This window comes from Hylobates moloch, unplaced genomic scaffold (genome assembly GCF_009828535.3).
Source record: "Hylobates moloch isolate HMO894 unplaced genomic scaffold, HMol_V3 SCAFFOLD_3, whole genome shotgun sequence".
Lineage (NCBI taxonomy): Eukaryota > Metazoa > Chordata > Mammalia > Primates > Hylobatidae > Hylobates > Hylobates moloch.
Window position 1 is genome coordinate 26,775,121 of NW_026652278.1, and position 27,544 is coordinate 26,802,664.

Below are 27,544 nucleotides of genomic sequence, written 5' to 3' on the forward strand. Positions count from 1 at the left end.
GAGTAGCTAACATACCTAGAGCATATGCTAAGTGCCAGGCACTATTAGGAGTGCTTAACACTGATTAACTGATTTCATCCTCACCACTCCATGGGGGACCTACTATCCTTGTCTCTGTTTTGCAGATTGAAATTATGAGACACAGAGTTTCATTCACATGGCTAAGTTATAGAGCCAAGATTTGAGCTCAAGTAGTTTTACTCCAAAGTCCATGCTTCAGCCACTTTGCTAGACTGTCTTCTTTAACTGAAAAGTCTGACAGTGGGATGGGCTTCTTAAAGGTCCACATTTAGGGACCAAAGAATGTCACAGGATTGGGTCATCTCTCTCCATCCGCTGACCCTGTTTTCATCAGGATTAGTTTCATCCTTTACCTCTAAGATATGTCTCCAGCATATCTGGAATTTTCTTTTTTATTCTTACTGCTTACAAACCAATAGTGAGATACTAATTTTGTCTCTCCCTAATAACTCTGCAGTCATTCTAGGAACATGTCATATTGACTTTATGTGGGCCACCTGCCCATCACCTATTCAGTTGCTGTTGCCAGAGAAATGGAATATTCTGAATGCCAGTTCTAAAAGCTCATTTCTTGTGCTGCTGATAGAAGAAAGTAGAAAAAAGTTTAGATTTAATATAGAAATATATCTGAGAGGGATGAGGCTGTTTTTCAAAAAACATCAATCATACAGTTGGACCTGTGTCTCCTCAGGTTCTGCATCAGATTGAAAATATTAAAAAAATACAAAGTAATACAAATTAAATAAATGATACAACTACTTACATAGCCTTTACATTGTATTAGGTATTGTAAGTAATCCAGAGATGATTTAAAGTGTACAGGAGGATGTGCGTAGGTTACATGCAAATATTACGCCACTTTATATAAGGAACTTGAGTTTCTGTGGATTTTGGTATCTGAGAACAATTGTGGAACCAATCCCCCTGCAGATACCTAAAGAGAGCAATAATTACCAGGAGAAACGTAAATAGACATTCAACGGATAGAAGCACTCATTAAATTAATGGGCAGGATTCATTTTTTGACCTATCCACTTGGGGTTCTTTCTACAAAAATGTTACCAAACTTGAGTATGTCATATGGAGCCTGAGTAGAGGTGAGGAATATAACGCCCTTTGGATATGGACTTCTCCCTCTGGGATCACGAGTTTAAAGAGGATAGGGAGTCTTGTTCCTACACATCTAGAGCAGAGTCAGAGCTGAAATGCTGCTTGATTGAGAACATGGGCATATCTGACAATGAGAAATTTAGGTTAGTAGTTAGGTAGAATTTCCCCGCACTGGAATTGTTAACAGGAAGATTGTCAGATCTCCTAAAATAGAGTATGGTGCATGTGGAAAGATTAGAGTACTAAGTGATGCCAAAAACAAGAATTGTTCTACGTTGTTCTTCTACCTTTGTGGTTATATGCAATCTTTGTTTTTATTTGTTTATTTTGGTTACTTAGCTTTAATTTTTTACTTTGGAAGTTGTTTTATGTCTACTATCTTGGGCAAAGAGTAAAATGCAGGCAAGAACATATGAACAGACATCCCCTAAAGAAGAAAGCAGGCCTTAGTCTGAGTCAGCAAGCTTTGGACTGTGGTAGCTTCCACTGTACTTCTCTAGAGTTATGAATGGGGGAAAAAGAATTTGAAATTCCCACCCCGGGGGCATTTGCTCACTGCCTCCATGCTACCTTTGCTTTAATTCTATCTTCCAGGACAACCAGGCTCTGAAAACATCATCAGTTATGCAGACTATCTTTTACCCTTTTTCACTGGAGGATTCCTGCAGAACCTCTCCGTTCAGATTTTGATAAGCAGCTAAGTCTTTGAACACACTAACGTGAGGATTAGTACTTTGGGTTTCTCTAGTGAAAGTTTTCTTAGGGCTGAGGGTAGAGGAGACTGGCTGGGGGTTGCTGAATTCGGGCAGTGCTTTTCAAACTTTAATATGCATGGTAATTATTGAGCAATCTTATTAAATGCAGATTTCGATTCACCAGGTGAGGCCCAAGGTTCTATATGTTTTAATAAGCTTCCAGGTGATGTCCTTGCTGCTGGTCCATGAGCCATGCTGAGAGTTGCAGGGTTTGTCTATTTTCTCTCTGTTCCTCCAGCTTTTCCTCATATCTACCCCATATAGGCCTTCTGAGCAAGTATCATATTTGTGCTTGGCAAAAATATCAGGATGCTTGATTCTCCAAATCATACATATTTAAGAAAGTATTTTTCAAATTATGTAATGAGGCAATTAAAACTGATCTATCAAACATCCCTCCATCCTATTTTCTCACGACCTTATTGCCTAACCCCACAAGTGACAAAGGAAATATATGATTAATGCTTAACTAATTATTATTTCTCATATATGCAAAAGGAAGCTATCTTCCATTAAAGTGCTCATTCTGATATTCCTCATCTGATTCCACACTCTTTGGCTGCCTGCCAGGTTAATGTATAAAACTCTTTTTCCCTCTTCACAATCTTGTGTCTTTTCACAGGACATGCATGTTATCAGCACTGATGAGAATCAGGTGTTCGCAGCGGTCCAAGAATGGAACCAGAATGACACGTACAACCTCTACATCTCAGACACACGTGGTGTGTACTTCACCCTGGCCTTGGAGAATGTCCAGAGCAGCAGAGGCCCTGAGGGCAACATCATGATCGACCTCTATGAGGTATGTCACGAGGCATATGTGGTCCTAAACCACAACAGTGCCCAACTGGCGGATGGAAGCCCCGCACAGACTCTTTTCCTGGTCATTTTAATACAGTTCCTTATGTGGCCTCATTTCTCTTGGGAGATGGAGAGATTTGCAGAACATTTTTATTAGTTAATTTGCAATCCACAGAAGATCTCTGGGGGATTCTGGGAGGGATTCTTTTTTGACAAACTCCATAGGACGTGAAGGCTTAGCACACTTGCGGAATGTCTGGGGAGGCAGTCAGTTACAGGGTTTGATGAGAGTGGTCTGCATGTGATGTTTGGACATAGTTCTGAAAGGCAGACAGGGCTGTGAGTAAAGGGATGGTGGATGGCACTCCCTTTTCTCTCAGAAGAAAGAATGAAGGGGATAAGATCTCCTGCATCCAGTCAGAAGATACTCCATTTGGACTTGAAGACCTTTCTGGTTAAATAAGCTCCCTTGGCTAATGGCCTTTTTCTCACAGGGCCAGAGAATGAGATAAGATTAACAGGTGCTTGTCTCCCAAATCCAGAAAAATAAAATAAACAACTACAGCAACAAGAACAGAGCTTTGCAGAGTCTTTGTTTCTCAAAATGGCCAAGATTCAAAAGAAAATCATGTATGTTGGATTGGTTGGCTTTCATGATAAATACCAATGCTTTAATTGCCATTGAAGGCACAGTTAGCTAAAAAGAAAACTGCTGCTTTGGGATGGATTTTAGCCATTCGTCAGTCTTATCATGAGCTAGGAAAGATTTATAATAGGTTATAATAAGCCATTTGAAAACATTCAGAATTTGGGAAGTGCAACAATATACCTATATTCTATCTGAAAAAAATCTAAAATGGATTCAGATATGTACAGTCATAATGACACTGTCATTTAGTTGAGAATAAGTGCAGTGAGTCAAGAGGTTGTTTGTCTAAGAAGTAAGGGTATATCTAGTATGAAAGAAACTAAGTTCACTTAAGAAATTTTAACCTATCATTCTAACTCCTTTCAATGTGTTCTGTCTTCCTTCTCCTTCAGAGGTTCTTAGTGATTTTCTTCTAGTATCTAAACTTCTATGTATGTATAAAAGCGTATTAGTAAACTGTATGCCAAATTTAGAGCCCAGGTATTTGTAATAGAAATTATGGCAGACTAGCATAGGGTCTAGTTTATGTGTATATGTTTAGAAAAAATGCACTGCAAACTTTTTCATACTTTCCTAAGTTTTTCCACTTCTTCTCCTGCCCATGTTTCAGGTAAATACAGTATCATGTACGACAGCCTCAAACTGTATTCTAGAAGAAATTTACATATTGTGATGTTTTAGTTTCAACTTCATGTTGAATAAAATTTAATTTAGAGTACAGATTTTGGATTTAGGTTGCCTGTGCTTAAATACTAGCGATGCCACTTCTATGTATTCCTTGAGACAAATCCAGTAATTTCTGAGCCACAGTTTCCTTGCTTAAAATATGAAGATAAACATGATACCTACTAGATATGATTTTTCTGAGGATTAAATGAGTTAATCCTTTCAAAGCACGGAGCACAGGGCTTAAAACACAATAATGCTCAACAAATCATAGATAGTATCATTAATATTATGTTCCAGTGTGTTCAAGCACCACTACATAGCCTTAACATCTACCTGCATTGTTTAAATGCCCAAAATATTTATATTATTTTGGATTCCTACATCTTCCCATATTGCAATTAGTGCAGCCATATGACATTCTTTATACCAAGTAGTTGTCTTTTTGTTTGTTTGTTTGTTTTGAGATGGAGTCTCACTCTGTCACCCAGGCTGGAGTGCAGTGGCGCGATCTCGGTTCACTGTAACTTCCGCCTCCTGGGTTCAAACTATTGTCCTGCCTCAGCCTCCCGAGTAGCTGGGACTCCCACCACCATGCCCAGGTAATTTCTGTATTTTTAGTAGAGACGGGGTTTCACCATATTGGCCAGGCTGATCTCGAACTCCTGACCTTGTGATCCGCCCGCCTCGGCCTCCCAAAGTGCTGGGATTATGGCCTATACCAAGTAGTTGTCTTCTCATAAACAGGTGTAAATTACCACATTTCTCTTTTCATTTGTAAATAGATTATAAACATTTTAACTTGAAGTATGTTTTGTTGAAATGCCATGCATTTTCTTGCCTTGACTGAACACTTAAAATGGAAGGATTCTTGCTGTGAGCATCCACTGGCATGAAGTCAAAGCAACTGCCCAAGCTTAATCCCCAGTTTTCTTTCCTGGCCCTCATTCTATCCTTAGTCTCCCAAAAACATATTCTGACTTTCAGGTTCCATTTTCTCCTTCCTGATTATCCTCTTCTCTCTTTTTGAGTCAACATGGAATTGATCCTCTGGATAAATTTTGTTTCCTGCCAGAAATGAAACCATTTTAATTGGTGCCTTGATGATGAAAAAATAACAAATTTAAACAGGAATGACTTTGCAATGTCTTATTATTTGCAGCTATTTTCATGACTAGTTTTCTGAATTCAAACATCGGTAACAGGTATGGAATGAAAAGAGGAAACAAGGCGACCTCTGGACATGCCAAACATTGCTTTGTTAATCTTGTGTTTCCCCTTTGTGCCTCTCTTGCAGTTGACTATCTGTAGGGAAACTGCTGGCTCTTATTATCATCATTTTGAGCAGTGGTGTGACTGTATTATGTAAAGGTGCTCTGCATCCTGGGGCTGGGAGAGAGGAGTCTTTGTTTTATTAGCCTGACAGTTCACAGCAACTTGAATTGAAATTGATGTGATCAGAACGGCAGTGCCGTATCTGCTGATTACCTAGATAGAAAGAATATTGGCTGACACGGAGCCTGGCACAAATGTTCCCTTAAATCTGATTGTTCTGGCTAGCAGGAAGCTGAAAGCCATCCAGCATGAATTTCCCAGTAGAATTGCAATGAATGATGAGAGTTTAGAGATAAATGAGAAGTAAGAAAATCCATAAATGAATTACTAAGGAGCAAAGATGAGCAACACATGAGGTGGGGGTTACAGAGATAGCATACATGGAGTGCATGTCTGCTCACATTTAGGGTGAGTGAAGAAGATGGCCTTTGTTCTTTGTTTGTTTGCTTCTGCATGCCAATTATGTGCTATTCCTGCATTTGTGAGCTCTTCAGGCTATTTTAGCAGAGGTGAATTGTATAATGTATAAACATGTAGATCTGTGTATCAAGGATGTGCATTGCTGATGGGTCTTTGTAAAAAATGCAGAAGGAAGCACTGTGCTTATTAAAATTAAGCATTTTGTTTGCAAATACATTGGAACCTGGCTACAGATTCTGTGTTCTCTACCCTAGAACTATGTGTATGTGTGGAATGAGAGAGAGAAATGCTGGAGACAAAGTGTTGAGGGTACAGCTTGTATGGTTTAGTTACTGAAATATCAGAATTTTCCACCAATGTCAATTGGACTCCATTCAAGAGAGCCAAGAAATGAGAGCTAGGAAAGTTGGCCTCGGAGCAAAAATACTAGAAATGACTTTTGTTGCTATCATTAATAATGGCTAATATTTTGGGCCACTTTGTGCCAGGCGTGGTGTAAAGAACCTTCCATACTGTCTCATTCAATACATACATTAACTTTATGAGGTAGGGACTGTTGTCACTTTCACTTCAAATATGAGTAAATGGAGGCAGAGAGAATACAGCAACTTTTGCAAGACCCCATAGATGGTAAGTGGCAGAGTTAGGACCTAAACCCTAGAGTGTGCAAACTCTCAACTGTAGACTGTCACATTTTCCCTGAAGGATCAGCATCTGGGCTTGTATTTGGTTGTGGAAGAGTGATAGCATTAAGACTGAAGAACATAGAAGGGCAGGGTAAATAGGGTTAGACTTTGCATACCAGTGGAAAACAGAAGACTGGAAGAAGAAAATGATCTGGGGAAAAGTCAGTGTAAAGAGAATCAGAAGTTTGATTGCCTGAGACCAATCTATGCAGCACCTTTAGTACCAAGTCCTTAGTTATAGCTAAGTTCAGGCCATATTTACACATGGCTCACAGTCTTGTCGGGTGGACATATTTGTGTAAGAAAAGCCTGGAAACAAGTGTCCTAAAACTCCATCACACCTGAATAGAATGAATGGTCCAGTGCATCGTGTGCATCATGCAGTGCATCAGACTGCATGTCTGATGGTGGCCAGAGCAAAAAAAATGTGCTGAGTGTCTGTGAGAAGAGTGATGCCTGATGTCTTTGTGTAGTGTGGATGATGAGAGGGAGCCTGACAGGTTTGGATGATACCTTCTCTCCTTTGGGAAGGGAATATTAATTAATGATGATGAAGAGCACTTTGGCTTAATAGACAATGACAGTTCACCCCAGCTGAGTGCAAAGGGTTGTGTTGGGAGTGAAGCCACCTGGCTGACAAATACAGAATACACAAGAATGTGTGCATACATGAGTGAGCCCTGGTCGGTGTCATGAAGGACAGCCAGTGACCAGGGCATGTTCTGTTACACACAGTGTCTTCTGTACATTATGAATACCCTCTCTTTGAAAGAGAAAACTCAACGGTTATGATAATATAGCATACACCTTGATTTCTTGGAGAAAGACTGCCTCTTACAATCTAGGTTAGGAGGTAGAGAAGAAAAATGCTCTCCTATTGAAGATACATTTATTACAGGATATTGAATGTACTATTGGCCAGGTGCAGTGGCTCATGCTTGTAATCCCAGCACTTTAGGCGGCGGAGGCAGAAGAATGACCAGAGGCTAAGTGTTTAAGACCAGCCTGGCCAACATGGCAAAACCATCTCTACTTAAAAATACAGAAATTAGCTGGGTGTGGTGAAGTCCCAGCTACTTGGGAGGCTGAGGCAGGAGAATCACTTGAACCTGTGAGGTGGAGGTTGCAGTGAGCCGAGATGGTGCTAGCCTGGGTGACAGAGCAAGACTCCTCCTCAAAATAATAATAATAATAATAATAATAATAATAATAGTAATAATAATAAAATAAAAGAATGTGCTGTTATTTCAGGCTACTGTCTCTTGAGGAGGAGAGTGCTGTTTGAGGAGGGGAGTGCTCTTTGGTTGGGGCAACAGAGAAGGAAAGAACATTTAGGTTTTTCTTGGCCAATAGGTTCCCTGATTGTGAAGGCACCCCGGCCTCATGTTTATCCTTCCTGCTGTCCTCTCTTGAGAAAAAAATCTCATCCGCAAAGCCCAAAGAAATTGTGGCCATGAATATGTTCTCTTTCTTGCCGCAGTTGTTGTGTCATCGTTTGAATTTTTTTTCAAATTTTGGCACTTAGGATTTGTAATTTAAGTCTGAGACTGAGAGGGTGGTAGTATTCATCTTTTAGTCAGCATTAAAGGCAGAAATAAGCAAAAACTCTTGCACAGGAGTCTTCCCAACTTAGCCTCTGCATGGAGCTTACAAAAGGTTTTCTTACACAAATACATAAGTTCCTTTGAATTGATTTATAATAAAGAGCATAAGGAGTACTAGAGATATTTATGGGAAGACTGATTCCCATAAGAACAGATCAGAACTATCCAGAAAGTAAACCTAAAAAGCAGGGGAGATACCTGCGTTTTTTTTCTTCAAGTCACCAAAGACACACAAATTCCCAGCACCTAGCACGTTTTAACTCTCAAAAAAGATAGCTGTTGAGATCTTCTACGTATTATATCTGCAAGTGCCTAGAAGATCATATGATACGTAGTAGATGCTCAGAAAATATTTGTTAAATGACTAGAGTAAATGTACTAATGACTGAATAAAATACAATTTCTTTGAGTAGAACATTCTGATACGATATTTCTCTCAGGCCACTCTAGGATGAGAGAGAAGTTCGAAGAGACAGTACAGCCACAGGCCTAAGGGTGTAGACTCTGTAGTTAGACAGACTGACTTGGAGTCCAGATCTAAGATTCTCCAGTGGGATGACCTTAGGCAAGTGATTAGCCACGTCTGAACTTCAGTTTTCTCTTCTGTAAAATGAAGATAATATGAATTCTAAAGCATGCAGAGATTCACAAGTTCATGTTTGCAAAGCCTTTCACGTACAGGTTGAGTATACCTTATCTGAAATGCTTGGGACCAGTAGGGTTTCAGATTTTAGATATTTTTGGATTTTGGAATATTTGCATATATATAATGAGATATATTGGAACTGGGACCCAAGTGTACACACAGGATTAATTTATGTTTCATATATACCTTATCACATAGCCTAAAGGTAATTTTAAACAAGTTTAATAATTTTGTGCATGAAGCAGTTTTTTTGTATTCTAGAAATTTATTTTTTATTTTTTATTGGTACATAATAGGCACACATTTTCAGGGTATATATAATAATTTAATACATTTATATAATTAGTAAATAACATATTAGTATACTTGAGATTATTCATCACCTTAAATATTTTTCTTTTCTTTAGAGTTTTGATTATGTTTTGACTGTGACCCATCACATATGATTAGGTGTAGAATGTTTCACTTATAGCATCATGTCAGTGCTTAAAACATTCCAAGTTTTGGAGCATTTTGGATTTTTGGATTAGGGATGTTCAACCTCTGGTACCTGAAATTTAATTATCAATAAGTTTGGGTTGCCATTATTATTATATCTTTCCTTTAAAACAGCTTTATTAAGATATAAGTCACATATCATACAGTTTGCCCACTTAAAATGTAAAATCCAATGGTTTCTAGTATGTTCACAGAGCTGCACAGCCACCACCACAATTTTAGGTTATTTTCATCGTCCAGTACAGAAGCTCTACAACCATTAGTAGTCATTCCCCATTTCTCCTCCTCGCATCTTCTCCCCAGTCGTGGTTACCAGAGGCTTGGGTGTTGTACCTTCTAATGCAGAACTCTTACTGCCTATTTCAGTAGGAACAAAAACAGGGGCTGGCACAGTGGCTCACACCTGTAATCCCAGCACTTTGGGAGGCCAAGGCAGGTGGCTTGCTTGAGCCGAGGAGTTTGAAACCAGCCTGGGCAATGTGACAAAACCCTGTCTCTACCAAAAACAAAAGAAAACAAACAAACAAAAAACCCCCAAATTAGCTGGGCATGGTGGTGTGCAACGTTGCACACCACCATGCCCAGCTAATTTGGGGGTTTTTTGTTTGTTTGTTTTCTTTTGTTTTTGGTAGAGACAGGGTTTTGTCACATTGCCCAGGCTGGTTTCAAACTCCTCGGCTCAAGCAAGCCACCTGCCTTGGCCTCCCAAAGTGCTGGGATTACAGGTGTGAGCCACTGCGCCAGCCCCTGTTTTTGTTCCTACTGAAATAGGCAGTAAGAGTTCTGCATTAGAAGGTACAACACCCAAGCCTCTGGTAACCACGACTGGGGAGAAGATGCGAGGAGGAGAAATGGGGAATGACCCTACCCCATTCCTCAGCTCCACTCTATTCCATAAATATGCATGCAGTGTGGCTACAGAGAGATTATCTAGAAACATAAACATGACCCCTCATCCTCAGTGGAACCTCAGACCTTACAGTCACACAAAGAGAGACATATACTACATGCATAGACAGGTACACACATGTACACCCACACACAGTCCACATTTGGGGCACTAATGCTTGGTATTAGTTCCCTTGATATCCAGAGTCCTACAGTGAGAGGGTAGAGGTTCCAAGAAACATAAGATGAGACCTTAGAATAGAGCACTGGAAGAAAGTGGCTCGTGCGTTCCTAGGGGTTTCCGTGAGACACACAGAAAGACGGATTTCTGAAGCTCAGAGTGAAAGGAACAGTGAATAGCACGAAAACCTAAGACTAGGACTGACTACCTTTGCAGACCAGGCCAAAGCAGCAAAAGAAAACAACAAAACAAAAACTCTACCTTAAATGGATAAAGTGCCTTGGCTGCAAGAGCAAAATAAGCAATAAGCAGACCCTCTCCAGCTCTGTCCCCTGTTGATACACATTCTCTTTACTTTGCTAAGTTTTTATTCCTCAAGATAAACCTGAAGGCCAAGCTGCCAGAGATGAATTACAAAGCGCAGCTCTTTGCTCAAGTGGCATTTGATAATGCCAAGCAGTCGGGGGCCAATAAAGTCACCACTTCTGCAAATCAAATGAACCAGCTCCCAAACATGCATAACCCTGCGCTGGCACCCTTGCCAGAAGAGGGAGAGGGCAGGAAGGAAAATGGGCAATGAAACTACTGGAGTAGGTAAGATTTTTATTCCTTCTGCCCTTATTGTCACCCTTTAGAGGGTTGAATGGCTAAGACAGGGTCATTTGTCATTTCTGGGAATGATATAGAGGAAAGACCAGTATGACTTTGTGAAATTCTGATTTACGTAATTTAATTTTTTAAAGAACTGGCAGTTTATTCATATTTAAGTATGTAACAGCTTCTTGAACATATGCAAAACCAATATGGAGTTCCCTGGTGGGCAGCCCTTGCAGAGCTGGTGTAGTGAATTACTAAATATTATTTGTAATTAACACACTGCTGTTGGGAGGTAGAGTGCTCCTGGAGCTTATGCCTTCCACATTTGTTGAGGTTAGACAGTGTACAAGAAATTGTTCTGGCTGCTATTGATTGCCCAGAATGCACCTTGTTTCCTGAGTATAATAGTTCAAAATATTCCTCTCCGCAACTCATTTATACCATTTAGTTGTTTAACATGCCTGTTGTTTCAAAAGACTACAAATTTGGCCCAACTATAAATTATCCCAGATGACAGATCAGCAGGTGCACACTAATGAGGTCTGACTGTCAAAAGCAAAGGCAAAATGCGTGTCTTCTATCGATTGAAACCCAACCTCTTAGAATTGACAAATTCAAGCTGTATTTGTTGAAACAATGTTGGAAGTCAGGCAGATCTGGGTGTGAATCTCAACTTTCTGTGATCTCAGTTTCTTCATCTGTAGAATTGGGCTAAAAGCTGCAGGTGCAGGTTTGTAGTGAGTATTGGAGGTTTTGTAAATAAAGTACTGGACATAGTCCTTGGTGTTTGGCAAGGTCTGAAGAGGTGACAGCTATTGCTTCACTGATCTGCTTAAAAATTTTTCGTGTTATAAAGGGCCCAAGTTAAGTAGGTTCAAATATGCTTGTTAGCCTGCTCACTTACTCCGTAGGTGTGTTCCAGAAAGCCACCAAGTCAAAGTGTCTATTTCCTCATCCTCAAAATGTGGCTAATGATAATTATTCCTTGGTTATTCTGAGTATTAAATGAGGTAATGTACATGCAGCATTGGAATGCATTCCTCAACATGTTTCAGTCCTTTTCCTCCCTGCCCTCCAGTTTTCCTGGGTTGTTACAATTGCAAGCGGGGTAAAATATGCATGAATGTGTTTGATAAACTCCAAAACACAAGAAAAATATAATGCACAATTATTTGCTTTTGCAATATTTTGACAACTTACTAATTATTGCTTCTTACCTAACGTATAGAAGAGAGAAGACAATCATATTTTCAGAGCCAAATAATTAATAGCATCTATTTAGGCTGAAAACAACCATGTTATAAAAACAAAGTAGGAGTATTTGATGGTTTAGGGAAACCACCATTTATTTAAATTGAAAAGCTGTCCTCTTAGGTTCAGTGTATTCTGGTGGCTTAACAGAGAGATCTTACACAGAAATAACGCAACAGTAATTGGTTCAGGAGCTTTAACTGACCTCTTTCAACTGCTCATGCCTGCAGATAGCTTGATAATTGAGGTAGGCATTAAGAGCATGAGCTGTGAAGCCAGAGAGTTGTGGGTTAATAATCCCGAGTCTGATACTTACTGTGTGCCCTTGGGCAGTGTGACCTTAGTCAAGTCACTTTGTTTGGATGAGCCTGAGCTTTCTTCATCTGTAAAACAGAATAAACGATACCAAAGAGGAGTGTTTTAAGGATTAAGTGAGATCAAGTATTTGAGACTCTGGGTGCTACGCTAGCATACAATAAAAGTAGCCCCTATTTATTTATTATTACTTACCAAACAAGAGAGCTGAAACCATGAGAATTTATCTCTTGGCAACTGCAGGCTCCTGTCAGCCTATGTTAGGGGTAATAAGAAGCCCCTATCAAACTCTTGTTGTGACCCCCATATGATAAGGATCACCAATCTGTTGTTGTTTGTCCAGTAGCCTGGGAAGTCATTATACCTTGAGCGTCACCTCCTTCCCCCATCGTCAACCCTTCTTTCCTCCAAGACAAGTGCTCTCAGCTGACTCTGACAGCCTTCTTTTCTTTTTTAAAATAAACAAATGTATCCCTTCTCAAATTGATGTATTTTTCAGCCATGTCAATTTTTCCCAGGTAGCAGGGATAAAGGGAATGTTCTTGGCTAACAAGAAGATTGACAACCAAGTGAAGACTTTCATCACGTATAACAAAGGCAGAGACTGGCGTTTGCTGCAGGCGCCGGACACGGATCTAAGGGGGGACCCCGTGCACTGCTTGCTGGTGAGTCTTCATATTGAAGCAGAATGCCTGACACAGTAGAGGGATGGAAATGGATATTTAACAGAAGATGAGGATAGTTCTGAGACTTTTGCTCAGTTGATGAACAAAAGCGAGCGGGGAAGGGTGTGAAGGCAAAGGGTGTAGAAAACTCACAGCATTGCCTAGTGTGATGTGCCAAAGAGATGGGAGAACATGGGCATATTTCTTGTGCCCTTCCAGGATCCTTGGTTCCCACCCAAGCTCTGATGAGGGCCTCAAATGGTAGTTTGAGGGAGAATATCACAGTTTCTATCCCTGGTGAGGATACACACTGAGCAACATACTTTCTCATGAGTAACCTGCTACAGAACTAATGATACATAAATTCAGCTGTAGAGTTGATGAACTGAATGCAGAGTCGTGTAGATGTATTTTCCTGTGGAGATGTTTAATCATATTTTCAGAGGAGTTTATGCCTCAAAAAAGGTAAGAACCACTGATTTGTACCCTTATTGGTATTCTTTATAGTATGTTCTCTTCATTTATGTCTTATTCCGTAAAACTGAAGTTGGCAAACTATAGCCTGTGGGAAAAATATGGCCCACCACTTATTTTTCTAAATAGGGTTTTATTGGAACACAGTCATGCTTATTCATTCATGTATTGTCAATGGCTGCTTTCACTCTACAAAGGCAGAATTGAGCAGTCATGAGAGAGACTGGTGAACAAAGGCCAAGGTATTTATTTTCTGTATCATGAAAAAAAAGCCTGATATTTATTATCTGGCCCTTTACAAAGATTTGCTGACCCCTACTTTAAAGTATGACTTTCTTTTAGTTGCCTTACATTTGAGCAGTATATAGATTAGTATGAATTTATTTATATATTTGATATATGATGGCATCCAAAAGGAGGATCAACGATGAATCCTGCTTTCAAGGAGTTTGCAGTCTACTTGGCTACTTGAATGTGACTAGATTAATAAATGGAAGATTGCAGGGCCACATCTTATTCCTCTTAGTAGCTCTGATGCCTGCCCCAATTTTGGTACCGAGTGAATGCAGAAGGAGGTGAGGAAGAGGCAAATTGCAAATTGCAAACATTATTAATACTATCAATGTCTGTAAAACACTTCAGAAGCTGTGTCTAAATTTACAAAAAGGAGAGCTGATTGTGTAAGCCTAGAGGGAGGACCACTTCATCCGAGTAAGAAGGGTTCGTAGGGGAGGGGTGTGTGTGTGTGTGTATGAACTACACGTATATAGTTATTCACACTCTTCATGCGGTTCTGACTTTGATGTTATCCGCACTCAGCTTGCTTCCTTCCATCCCATAAAGTCTGGACAGTCACTTTGCAGGTTCATCTCTCATAGCTGTAGGTGGGTCACCCTCCTAGTTGAGAAGATGCCAGCAGCCATAGCTTGACCTTATTAGTTGCAGAGGATATCACAGTTGTCACTGTGCATCAGGGAAGCAGTCTAAAATTCAGCCTCCCACTCAGCTTCTATCCTTATTACTGGCAATTTACAGGGGGAAAAAGCCAGTTGTTACAGTAAGTGCACAATGCCTGTGACAGAGTAAGTAAATGTAGCAGCTATTTATTGAATACCTACTCTACACAAGGCACAGTTCGGTGGCATTTTAAAAAACAGGGCCACCTTCCTAGTTCAGCTATAGCCAAGTTGGAGCGTAGTGCTGCTTAACCAAAGATGCATGGGATATGCCAGTTCCTTAAGCTGGTCTCTACTCTGCACTTTGGAGATTAAATGCCTGTGAGAGAGAATTAACCATGTCACCTAAATGGGCTTGCCTGGGGACTCTGGCATCATAAATGAATGATTAAAAATGGCTTTTAAGTGCTTAGCAAGGTATCCCCTGCTTAACCCCCAACCCAGTGTCAGAAACTCTTATTGTTGTATTTCCAAAATATAAATGTGGTATCACCTTACTTCCCCATCACCACTGGGACTGCCCTAATCCAAGCCAGCATTGTTGCTCACCTGATCCACAGTGACAGGCTTCTGACTGGTCCTCCCACTTTTACTTGGCAATCAGTTCTCTAGACAGCAGCCAATGGGACCACTTTTTTAAAGAATCAACTTTATTTTGAGGTAAAATATACATACATACCGATTTTAAGAGTATAGTTCAATGAAGTTTGACAGATATCTATGTATACCGATATAACCATTACTACAATCAAGACAACATTTCCATTGCTCTAAAAAATACCTTTGTGCCTCTTTGCAGTTAGAACCCACACTCTCAGCCCAGCGCAACTAATGATCCACTTTATTTTACTATATATTAGATTGCTGTTTTTTAAAATTGTGTGTAAATGTTATCAACTTGAACTTTTGAAAAATCAGATCATATCCCTTCTTTCCTTAAACCTTCTAATGGCTTCTAATACATGTAGAATAAATAAAAATACTATATCATGAGCGATGAGGCCCCATGTGATCTGGCCCCTGTGTAGTTATCCTCCCTGGTCTCCAGCCTCTCCCTCCTCCCTTTCTTCCTTATATGTAAGGCAGGGTGGAGGAGGGGTGTTTCTTTGTGTACCGTGAACTCACCATGTTCATGTATGTCTTAGGGTCTTTGCATTTGTTATTATTTCTCTTAAAATGTCCTTCTCTTTGTCTGGCTTCTTCTTGGCCTTCAGATCATTGCTTCATTATCTTAATTTTAGAGAACTTTCTTGAGCATCCCCTGAAGTTGTAATTGTCTTAACTCTTTTTTTCTTCATGGTCCCTATTGTTATCTGAAATGAGCAGGTGTACTGCTTGATTTTCTTGTCCGTCTTGCCTGCAGAAGTGTGGGCTTCATGAACCTAGGGACGGTGCCTGTCTTTGTGACCATTCCAAAGAATCAACTCCAGGAATCATACCTGCCATGTGGTAGGGGCTCAACCCATGTGGGAGGGGCTCAACATTAGGGGTGCCAACTTGGGCGTATGCACTCCATCGAAAGGTATCGTGACAGTTTCGCATTTGGATTTTAATGGAAGCCGTTCATTCCCTCTGAGAGTCCACTGGAGGATTTGTCACATTGTCTACCTTCTGAAGCTCATGGGCTCAAGTGGCACTCAAAGTTAACAAAAGCAGGAAGCTCATTAAGATAGAAGAAAGAGGGATTATTGGGATACAGATGTATGGAACTCAGGAGTCTTCCAGCCTTCCTTCTTTGTTAACCCTGTTGTTTAATGTAGTTTCAACCCGAGCTTCAGAAAGCAGGCTGCAGGTGAGAAGGGGAAAATGACAAAGGGAAGCAGGGAGGAGAGACCAAAATCACTTTACAAAGATCTGCCAAAGGCACTAAATAGGAAAGAAAATCTTTGAGCTACAGGAGACGAAGACTGTTAAAAACCTTCTTTAGGCTTGGGAGCTGGTGGCAGAGATGAGATAAAAAGTGATTTTAGATTGTGAGTACTTGGAAAGTGACAGTGTCACTGAAAGCACAGCCTAGTGATTAGAAAAGAGATTTTTCCAGCAGGGCTGTTACAGATGTGGAATAAGTTCAGAATTACAGCCTGAATGCAGTGTTCCTGGTAAAAATCTATGCTATAGAAATAAAACATCTAGGGTAATTTGGGCTATATTTTTAGGACTTTTAGACTGATTGCCTGGAAGGCCCAGCTGGGATTTCTTTCCTCTGAAGACTGCATTGTACAATTAGATAGAATATTACAGGTCATGGTCCACCTGCCTCCAGTGCATCAGGATTGGGCTCCCAAGAGGCAAGATGTGAGCTGAACTGAGCCTGTGACAAATCCTTGGGCCCTTAGGGAAAGCACAGTGTTTCATGGAAAGAGGTGCTGACTTTGTGGATTCATCTGGCAGTTTTCTTTTCTTTTCTGTTTTTTTGAGACTGAGTCTCACTCTGTTGCCCTGGCTGGAGGGCAGTGGCACGATCTCAGCTCACTGCAACCTCTGCCTCCTGGGTTCAAGTGATTCTCCTGCCTCGGCCTCCCGAGTAGATGGGATTGCAGGTGTGTGCCACTATGCCAACCTAATTTTTGTATTTTTAGTAGAGACAGGGTTTCACCATGTTGGTTGGCCAGGATGGTCTTGATCTCTTGACCTCGTGATCTGCCTGCCTTGGCTTCCCAAAGTGCTGGGATTACAGGCGTGAGCCACCGCGCCCGGCCTATCTGGCAGTTTTCTACTGGAGCTGAGCAGGCAGCTACCCCAGGAGAATCTGTTTTTCACCTTTCTTGCATTGTCTGTGACTCTATATATTTTGCTGATTTGGGCTGGAGCTGAATTCCCCATACCCAGCCAGTTGATCCAGGGGCGTCCTTCCTGTTTGCCGTTGACTCTTTATTGAAGATCTAATAAATTTGAGTTCCAAGTCAGGGAAAGAAATTATACAAATGAGTATGTATTTCGGGAGAGAGAGTGTTGGGGATACTATTTGGGAGCTTGTTCTTTACAAAAGCTCTGATCTGTCTTTTCAGTACAATATGCAGATTAGATACCATAGAGATAAAGGTACCATGAAGATAGGATCTAAAGGCAGTTGATACAGAGGCTGAGGAGAAAGAATTGGGATTTGAAGCTGGTTGACCCTTAAGTAATATAACAGCTTTTAAAGTTGATTTCTTACATGGTGGGGAAATGTATTCCATTATGTGGTAATTCCCCATTGGGATCCACAATGCTAGAAACACAGCAGATAATTAATGGATCACCTGGAGAACATTATGCTAAGTGAAATAAGCCGGGCACAAAAAGACCAAGTCTGCATTTCTCTCTTGTATGTGGAACCTAAAACAATCAAACTCATAGAAGCGGAGACAGAATGGTAGTCACTGGAGGCTAGAAGTCAGGGGAAATAGGGAGATATTGGTCAAAGGGTACAATGTTTCAGTTAGACAAGAGGAATAAATGATAAATATTTGAAGTAAACAATAATAATGGATCAGTTAAATTCAGCAGACATTTACTGAACACTTGCAATAGCCACAGTATTTTGTTGGTTAAAAGGATCAGGCAAAGAAAGGTAACTAGTAACTAGAGGTCCACTTATGGGTTTCAGGGGTTTGCAGACTCCCTGAAATTAAGTGAAAAACTCTGTACACTTGTCTGTGTGCACTTTTTCTTGGTCTTTAGTTTGCATTAGATCCCCAAACTTTGTACCTGACCCAGAAAAGATTGCAGACTAACGGTCTAGTTGCTCCTAGAATTTACCAATTGATGATATGCCATGGCCTGTGACTATGTGTAAGGATGCAAAGGGCAGCTTCCAAGCATGTGTGCTGGTCGTTCTGTCCTCTGTAGGTCAGCTGCTGGCATTGGTGGTTTGGGTGTACATTTCCGTATTTTCTTAATGTGGAAAGGTCAGGAAAATAGAGAACTGCTTTTGGAACAGGCTGTGCTTTGACTCTGTTGACTTGGAGATAACTATTGTGACTATTAGCATATGTAGATACTCAGCATATATTTGCTAATGAGAGAAAAGAAGGCAGAAGACAAGTGAAAGGAAGAGAGGGGCCTATGATGTGCCCCCAGCCTGGGCAAAATGTGTATAAGGACTGGAGAGCTTTGTCCTGTGTCCTCCAGAAACTTGGAGGGGTTTGATAAGCATTAGGATAAAATATACTAATATAAACTATATTAATTGTTTATGACTTAACTTGGACAAACGTCCAAAACTGGTCAGTACAACAGCTTTAGTTAAAAAAGTGAAGATGAATCACTTCACAACGTTTTTTCCATAAACCTTTGTGTAGACTATGTAACTTCCTTGAAGAAAATGAAAGAAAAAAAGCCACAGAATATTTTCCTTATACCAGCTGGGGGCAATCCAGTACCACAAATGTGAGAGTGGAGAAAAAAGTGCACCAAAAGATCATTTCTAATGTTGCTGTTACTGAGTGAACTGGTGTCTTTTTTTCTCAGGTTAATATTATCTCAGCCCTCTGAAAGCCATGGCAACCAGAGGCATGCTGAGGTAGCCAATGGAAAAATGACATCTTTCCTTTGTTCTTGTTTTTTTTTGTTGTTGTTGTTGTTGTTGTTTTTGTTTGTTTGTTTTGGTTTTGTATTAGAGATGGAGTCTTGCTCTGTCACCCAGGCTGGAGTGCAGTGGTGTGATCTCCGCCTCCCGGGTTCAAGTGATTCTCCTGCCTCAGCCTCCTGAGTAGCTGGGACTACAGGTGCCCGCCACCATGCCTGGCTAACTTTTGTATTTTTAGTAGAGACAGGGTTTCTCCATGTTGGCCAGGTTGGTCTCGAACTCCTGACCTCAAGTGATCCACCTACCTTGGCCTCCTGAAGTGCTGGGATTACAGGCATGAGCCACCATGCCCGGCCTGACATCTTTCCTTTGTGATGGCAACTGCCCCTTACCACATAATCCTTAGGTCAGGTAGCAAATAACTTGCAAAATCTTCCAGCAGTGGCAAGCAACTGGCTTAAGATTGCAAGTTGGGTGCTCTCCTGGCTAGGGATGTCCTCTGTTTGGTGGTGCAGAAAGTCCTCTGTTAAGCTCATATGTCTAGGGATAATCCACAAGCAGTAGTCTACTTCTTGGAATGCCACACAGATGCTCACAACATTATTCAGATTATGTGGTTGATAATCCAGCCCACATACTCCTGGCATTGCTCTAAGTAAAATAGTAAAGTGATACCTTTCATGTCCTAACAAAAAAGCATTACTTGATATTGCAAGCTTCTGTTTATTATCTTGTTTAGATTCTATGCTAGGTTTCACAAAAGATGCAAAGCAGTACTTAATCAGTTATCTTTTTTTTTTTTTTTTTTTTTGAGACAGAGTCTCGCTCTGACGCCTAGGCTGGAGTGCACTGGCGCGATCTCGGCTCACTGCAAGCCCCGCCTCCCGGGTTCACGCCATTCTCATGCCTCAGCCTCTCCGAGTAGCTGGGACTACAGGCGCCCGCCACCACGCCCGGCTAATTTTTTTTTGTATTTTTAGTAGAGACGGGGTTTCACCGTGGTCTCGATCTCCTGACCTTGTGATCCGCCTGCCTCGGCCTCCCAAAGTGCTGGGATTACAAGCGTGAGCCACCACGCCCGGCCTCAGTTATCTCTATTTATAGAGTATATGCTTAGAGGGATATAACTGTATATACCTGAAATAGATAATACAAGATTGTGCATAGTGAAATAAATTGTTGTAGATTAGAGGAGAGGAGACCCTGATAGGCTGCAGTTATCAGGAAGACTTTCATGGAAAACTGGTTTTGCACTCCTGGTTTACCCTGTCTTACATCATCTGAGTGTTGTACTATGCTGTTCTGGAACATGCACAGCATTTAATTATACCTGTTCTAATCTTCCTCTTGGACAAATAAAAGCCAAGAGTCTAGGCCTGATATTTCTTCTAATAGGGGCTGTCTTCTTTACCCTTATAGAACATTATAAAGTCAAAACTCCTTTTTTTGAAAGCTTTACGTGAAATTTTTATGCAAAACCGATCATTTGTTACTATTAGTGCACCTTGAGAGTTTTACTTTGTTGGTAGTAAAGAAAATATCCAATTGTGATCTGCTGTTTTATTTCACCAGCGTTCTGGCTCTTTTTATTTCTGAGTTTCATTTTCACTTTGTCATTTACTCCATCCTATATAAATTTAATCATTGTATCTGTAGGTGTCTGAATGTCTGCTGGCTGAAACTTACAGAGCAGAATAAAAGTAATAACAGAGATACATTGGTAATTCCAGAAACTCAAGTTGATAAGATTAGAAAGTAATCTTCCTGAGATATGAAAAGAAATGTGGGTTCAAACACAAACTTATATTTTTTGACAACTCAGTACAAGAACTATTTTAAGCAAAATTCATATAAGATTTATTATCCTTTTTTCTTGAAAACTGTTGACATTTCAATCAGATAATTTGAATGAGGTTTCTGCACAAAGAAGTCCCTTACATTTTCACTTAAATTTTTACTACTAGTACGTTTTGTCTACAAGTATGACTTTTATATGGAATAATTCTGATTCTGATAATACCCTGGTAGAGATACTGGGCCACTTTTCTGGCAGGTGTTTGGATAATTTCACATACTTTTTCTTTGCAGCTGAGACCAAGGTCTCAAATGGAGAATGACTAAGAGATACCAACCTATTTTTTTCAAAATCCTCCCAGCTTGACTTGACCTTCTCTCCTGGCTTCATATCCTATTTCTCCTCTTCAGTCTTTTCTGACGACATACTGTGCTGCTCAGCTTTTCTGCTTCTTTTTCTTTGTTATTGCTATTACTCAGGCTTGAAATATTCTTTAACCTCTTGAACATCTACCTACTGTTCATAGCCTATCCATCTTTGCTTCAGGCACTGTTTTCTTTTTGGAATCATTCATGATTCAAAGTTCAGCATAGTCTCTCCATCTTCTAGAATCTCATACTATTTTGTCTCTTCATTTTTTATGGCTGTTAAAATATTCTCTTTTTATGCTAATTAATAGAAGGATCTCATGCCCTCTATATAAATTTTAAGCTCTGTAATGACAAAGACCAAATTATATTATACCTAAAATAACGGTGGTCTTTACTAACTTGAAGGCTGTTTTACACTTAGTGGACACTAGATATTTGGGGGATGAAAGATGTTAGGTAGGTATAGATACAATGGGTGGTTGGAGTGGTGCATGGATGTATGATAAATGGGATGGTTGGTTAGATGGATGGATGATCGGATTCTGAGCTTCAAATTACCATTTTGATTATGTGATTTTTGTGGCACTTATTATTTCTCTTTTCAGCCCTATTGCTCACTACACCTTCACCTGAAGGTCTCTGAGAATCCCTACACATCAGGGATCATTGCTAGCAAAGACACAGCTCCAAGCATCATAGTGGCATCAGGTAAGAAGCTTGCCTGGTTTGCTGGCTGTGGTAAATAGTGTTTATTTTAAGAAGCTAGATATCTGTACTTGGAACTTAATGAGCAAGCTGAAAATATTTTTGAAAGGCACCTAAACCATTGGCCCTGAAGCAAGTCTGCAGAAAACCCCTGCACAGACAGAATGCTTGCAGTCAAAATCTTTCTCAGGCAATGCACGTGCCAATATAGTCCATTGTTGCTTTTGCAGAAAGTTCGTTTCACTAATGGCACCGTTCTCTTTCTAGGTAATATAGGTTCTGAATTGTCAGACACTGACATCAGCATGTTTGTCTCTTCAGATGCAGGGAACACCTGGAGGCAGGTAAGAAAATACCCTGGGTCAAATCGCTGAAGTTTAAGTAACATAAAAATTGCCCAGCTTGGTTCAAATCTGGGAACTTTTTCAGCAGTGCTACACATAAATCCTAACGACTGTGAATATGTTTATTTTTCCTTTTTTATATAAAAGTCTTAAATCTTGGAGTGTAGCAAATATTTATGGAATTTGATTTTTTATTATTTAATAAAGATGTTCCTTATTCAGAGCTTGTATGTAAGGATGTTTATAAGTCACAATGAAACCAAATTAAGTCTGACTAAATTTTTCCCACAGATGAAAACCAGAATTCCTAAAGGTTTATCATATAGGGAATATGCAGCCTTAAGGGTAGATTACATATCTAATGCTGAGTTGGCTCCATAAATTCCCCTTGCCTTGAAGTCAGAATAGGAAGGAATGCAGATATAGAAATGGCCATTACCCAGGTGGTGTTCTGAGATGTTTAAATCTCATGTGCAAAAGACAGAGTAATAACCATCAGGATGCATATGTTAGAGAAAGAAGAAATGGAATACTTTAAACGTGTGTGTTTAGCTTAAGTGCTTCCTGCCTTTCTTCTGAATGAAAATTAGATACCCATAGCTTACAAAACAGGCATTTAATGAGGTTTAGCAATCTTAAGATATGCGCCTAATGCATGGTTGTTATACTTCAATAAATATGTTTTAATAACCTACTGACGTTTAATTATCATACAATAACTAGCACTGTAAATTGAAATCTAATGCACAGGTAATCACACTTAGCGATGAGAGCACTCTGCTTTAAATTTTAGACAGAGGTGTCCACATTACGTTCCAATTGCCGTTTCTTAGCTTCAGACCCCTTATAGATCCTCAGTGGGATTCTGATATTTTGAGCGGAGGAGGAAGGGAAGAAATTTGCATAAGAAACCTAATAGCAATTGATCTTGGAGGTGTGTAGAAACCTGGACTATTCTAAATAAACTTCCTCTGGAGAATAGAGAGCCAGGATCTCATTTTCTTCTTTCCAACATCCCAAACAAGGCAAAGAAGTCTTTACTTCTATAGTCTTTAGTTGCATCTTGGGTATACGAAATAAACAAAGTGGAAGAAGATTGTCTGTAATGTAACTCCAGGCAAGGCTACACTAATAATCTGACTGAGAAAACAGCATGCATCTTATACAGAAAGGATCTAGAGATTGTTTCCATTATGTCTCCATTTGACTTCAAATTTCTTTCTCTACATTTGGAAAAAGACCCAATGACACATGTACCCAAAGATGACGACAGAACTCACCATGATTTTGGTGGAACATCTATTAATTAAACAAGAACAGTTTTCTTTGATAACAGTTGTAACTTCAAAATAATAAGATCTGGAAAGGGCACTGTAATGCAGCAAGTCCAAGCTCCATCCATTACTGTATGCATGATCTCAGGCAAGTTACCACGTCTCTCTAAACCTTAGATTTCTTATTTATGAAAATGAGACTGTTGGAGTAAATGATCTCTAAGGTTCCCTCTGTCTAGAGATGTATAATATATGACAGTTAACCAATATTCTGACACCGTCATAACTGGGAATCAATAGAAATTACCATGAAAATGAAGGAATCTAAGCATGAACCCATAAATATTCATTGTTCAAATTTATTTTATATACACCTAAAATTATTTTGTGTAACACCAATGGTACAGTAGCCCATATTGGAAAGAACTGTTCTATAGCTTTATTTTCCCAAAGATTTAGGGAAACCTATTTTTATCATGGGAAGGATTTTTGTTCTCATGTGAAGACTGATTCTCTGAAGCCTGGGTATGTGTGGATGTGGATGTGTGTCCATGTATGTGTTTTCCTCATCCAGATCTTTGAAGAAGAGCACAGTGTTTTGTACCTGGATCAAGGTGGAGTCCTGGTTGCTATGAAACACACATCTCTCCCAATTCGACATCTTTGGTAAGGGCACCAGCTGCCTGTGAGATCTGCACCTGATGGTCCTGCACTGCTAAGATCAGTCTAGGAGTCAGGCTATCAAACTGTGTCTGTTTTTGTAATAAATCTGTTACCAAAATGCGGAGGTTTGGTTCAGGTCCTGTTACTCTCCACACAAAAAGCCAATCCACTGAGACAACAAATATTGCCAGGGAAGAAAGCTTTAATTGGGTGCTACAGCCAAGGATATGGGCAATCAGTCCCAAGTCCATCTCTGTGATGACTAAAATTAGGAGTTTATATAGAGGGAAGAAATGGAATTAGGGAGGGGTAAAAAAAGAGGAGGTGAGGAAGAGGAAGTGGTCAACAGGAAGCAAGCTGTCAATTAGGCAATCATGATGGGTAAGTAGTCTGGCTTCTTATTGTCCAGATGCCTTTATCTGGTAAGTTTCAGCTCCTTGATACTACCCGGGAGGCCTGATGGTTAGTTTCCTGAGAGAAGAACTCAGATAAGACAAATGTAACTTTCTCAAGTTTTGAGACAAGGAGGATCAATTTCTGTGTTTATTCAAAGAAACCATTAACATCAGTACTATGGGACAGTTGGGTCAGTTTCAGAATGTCAAGGTCTACTAGAACAGTGGAGGTAGGAAAGAGAGAGCGACACAGAGAGACAGAGAGATTGCATTATACTTTGCAAGTGTGACGATACTTTCACCCTCACACCCTCACCAGTATATTATTCTCTCAGCATGATTACAGGTAGAACAATGTTCATGATCAGGTATAGTCTCTGAATAGCTTGACTTCTTGCAGTCACCTTTCCCAAATAACATCTCCTGGAGTTTAATATCTGTATTCATTTTTACATTCCACACAGAGATGATCAGCTCATGACAGTTCTGCTCCAGTCTCATTTCTCCTGATCTTGCTTTCTTATTTTTCTTTTTTGAGGTGATATTCCACAATTCTGCCTGTGCATGTCCCACAGTTGGATGTATAAGGACTAACTTCCAGAGGAGTTATCAATAGGCTCTTTCAACTGTGTTTTTGAAAGTGGTTCTCTCCATATATGAGTTTGTCCAAAATCAAAAGCCTAGTTTTCCTTCTACTGTTAGTTAGTTTGAAGACTGAAGGGAAAGCTGCAAAAGAGAGAGAGAAAAAAAGGCTAAGCTTGGGCAAGGGCATCCATAAAGAAACGCAGAGCAAAGAAAAGATCTTGGGTGACCATCTTAGTTCATTTGGGCTGCTATAACAAAATACCATAAGCTGGGTGGCTTATAAACAACAGAAATTAATTTCTCATAGTTCTGGAGGTTGAGATGTCCAGTATCAAAGTGCTGGCAGATTCAGTGTCTGATGAGGGCTCCACTTTTGGGTTTATAGATGGCACCATTTTGCTGTATACTCACATGGGGAAGGGCAAGGCACTTCTTTTTTTTTTTTTTTTTTGAGACGGAGTCTTGCTGTCGCCCAGGCTGGAGTGCAGTGGCGCAATCTCGGCTCACTGCAAGCTCCGCCTTCCGGGTTCACGCCATTCTCCTGCCTCAGCCTCTCCGAGTAGCTGGGACTACAGGCGCCCGCCAACACGCCCGGCTAATTTTTTTGTAGTTTTAGTAGAGACGGGGTTTCACCGTGGTCTCGATCTCCTGACCTCGTGATCCACCCGCCTCGTCCTCCCAAAGTGCTGGGATTACAAGCGTGAGCCACCGTGCCCGGCCAGGGCAAGGCACTTCTCTGAGGCCTCTTTTATAAGATCACTAATTCCTTGCATGGGTGGTCTGCCCTTAGGATCTAATCACCTCCCAATGTCTCCACCTTCTAATATCATCACATTGGTGATTAGATGTTCAATATTTGAATTTTAGAGAGGATACAAGCATTTAGACCATTCCCGTGACCATCAGGATTGAAGAATTATCTACTCTTGCTTTCAAGAGCCTATCCTGTACTCATTCATTCAGTGAGGTCAACCAGGATTTATAGTTGTAAGGAGGACACACTGAGGACTTGGTCACTTGGGGATGGGTTGGTTGAAATCTAAGTAAGTCTTACAAGGTCATCACTCTTCAGGATCACCTGTAAGACTTGTTAGACAGTAGAGAGGTTTTGGACAGGGTCAAGAGCTTGAGGTCTAAGATATAATAAAATATCCAAACTTTCAACAATGTTATAAAAGACTTATAGTTATTCTCATTTAATGTAGCTCTCCTTTTATTGATGTTTTAATACATCTGTGTCCTGATGGCTTGGCTAACTGTATTTCTACTTTCTGATATAATTAAGAATACTTATTCATATGAAAGGCTCATTTTGACAAAGTCTTAGCTACTTTTAAAATGTATTATCTCTGGGTTGAGAGTGTCTTTCCTTTGAAATGACATCTTTTTTTCCTTTGGAGATCTGATGACTGATATTTTTTATATCATTAGGTTGAGTTTTGATGAAGGGAGATCTTGGAGCAAATACAGTTTCACATCTATTCCACTTTTTGTGGATGGGGTTCTGGGTGAGCCTGGAGAAGAGACTCTCATCATGACGTAAGTTGAAAACTATGATGTGGTCCAGCCTTCATAGAAAAGAGTAATCCACAAAAATGTTTTATAGCTAAGCCTGTTTGATTTGCAGCTGTTATGCTCAAGGTTGTTGCATCTTACTGCAAGAGTGTACAGCAAATAGGGAAGAAAAATGTGGGCAGTTATTTTCTTGGTTCTTTGATAGTTTTTAGGAGACCCAGACTGAGGCGCTTAGAGAAATTAGAAGTGATGATTTCGATAGGAAATAAACCTGTACATTTAAAACTTTAATAATAAAGAACGTGGATATGTAGAAAATCTCAGGTATATAGGAATGAGTTCACTTTAAGTCAGAACATAGAGTTTCATCAAAATGCCATAAAGCATTGTATTTTTCCCTGGCTCTTTACCTAACCCAATTGTGAGGCATATTAGGAAAACCGTGAGAACAGTCTGTTCTTGTGAATTTGCATTTATACTCATTTTTGTCTGGAATGTAATTATCATTAATTTGTGAAAGATTAATGACCCTGCCTATGGGTTTCAATACATGGACTTTGAATTTCAAGTAGGAAACTGTAATAGTTCCTTCCTTTGGAAAACTGGACATGGAAAGTAGAAAGGGAAGGTTGTAAAGTAGTTGATCTGGTCATCAATGAAAACTTTCAAGCCAAAGTCAATACTTGGTAAGCTTTCTAATTCTCTCCCCTACCACTACTACTTTTTTTTTTTTTTTTGAGACGGAGTCTTACTGTGTCATCCAGGCTGGAGTGCAGTGGCATGATCTTGGCTCATTGCAGGCTCCGCCTCCTGGGTTCATGCCATTCTCCTGCCTTAGCCTCCCGAGTAGCTAGGACTACAGGCACCCA

At 40.1% G+C, this 27,544-nt stretch overlaps 1 protein-coding gene across 3 annotated transcripts in view; it reads left to right on the top strand.

Annotated features, from left to right (window-relative positions):
* Positions 1–27,544, top strand: part of SORCS1 (sortilin related VPS10 domain containing receptor 1) — a 602,630-nt gene that overhangs the window by 472,229 nt on the left and 102,857 nt on the right. For all 3 annotated transcript variants that reach the window (XM_032178269.2, XM_058436040.1, XM_032178276.2), the window contains exons 9-14: positions 2,509–2,688; positions 12,942–13,088; positions 21,800–21,902; positions 22,167–22,243; positions 24,092–24,183; positions 26,592–26,699. In XM_032178269.2, coding sequence (XP_032034160.1) covers positions 2,509–2,688; positions 12,942–13,088; positions 21,800–21,902; positions 22,167–22,243; positions 24,092–24,183; positions 26,592–26,699 — 707 coding nt within the window. The remainder of the gene's footprint in view (positions 1–2,508; positions 2,689–12,941; positions 13,089–21,799; positions 21,903–22,166; positions 22,244–24,091; positions 24,184–26,591; positions 26,700–27,544) is intronic.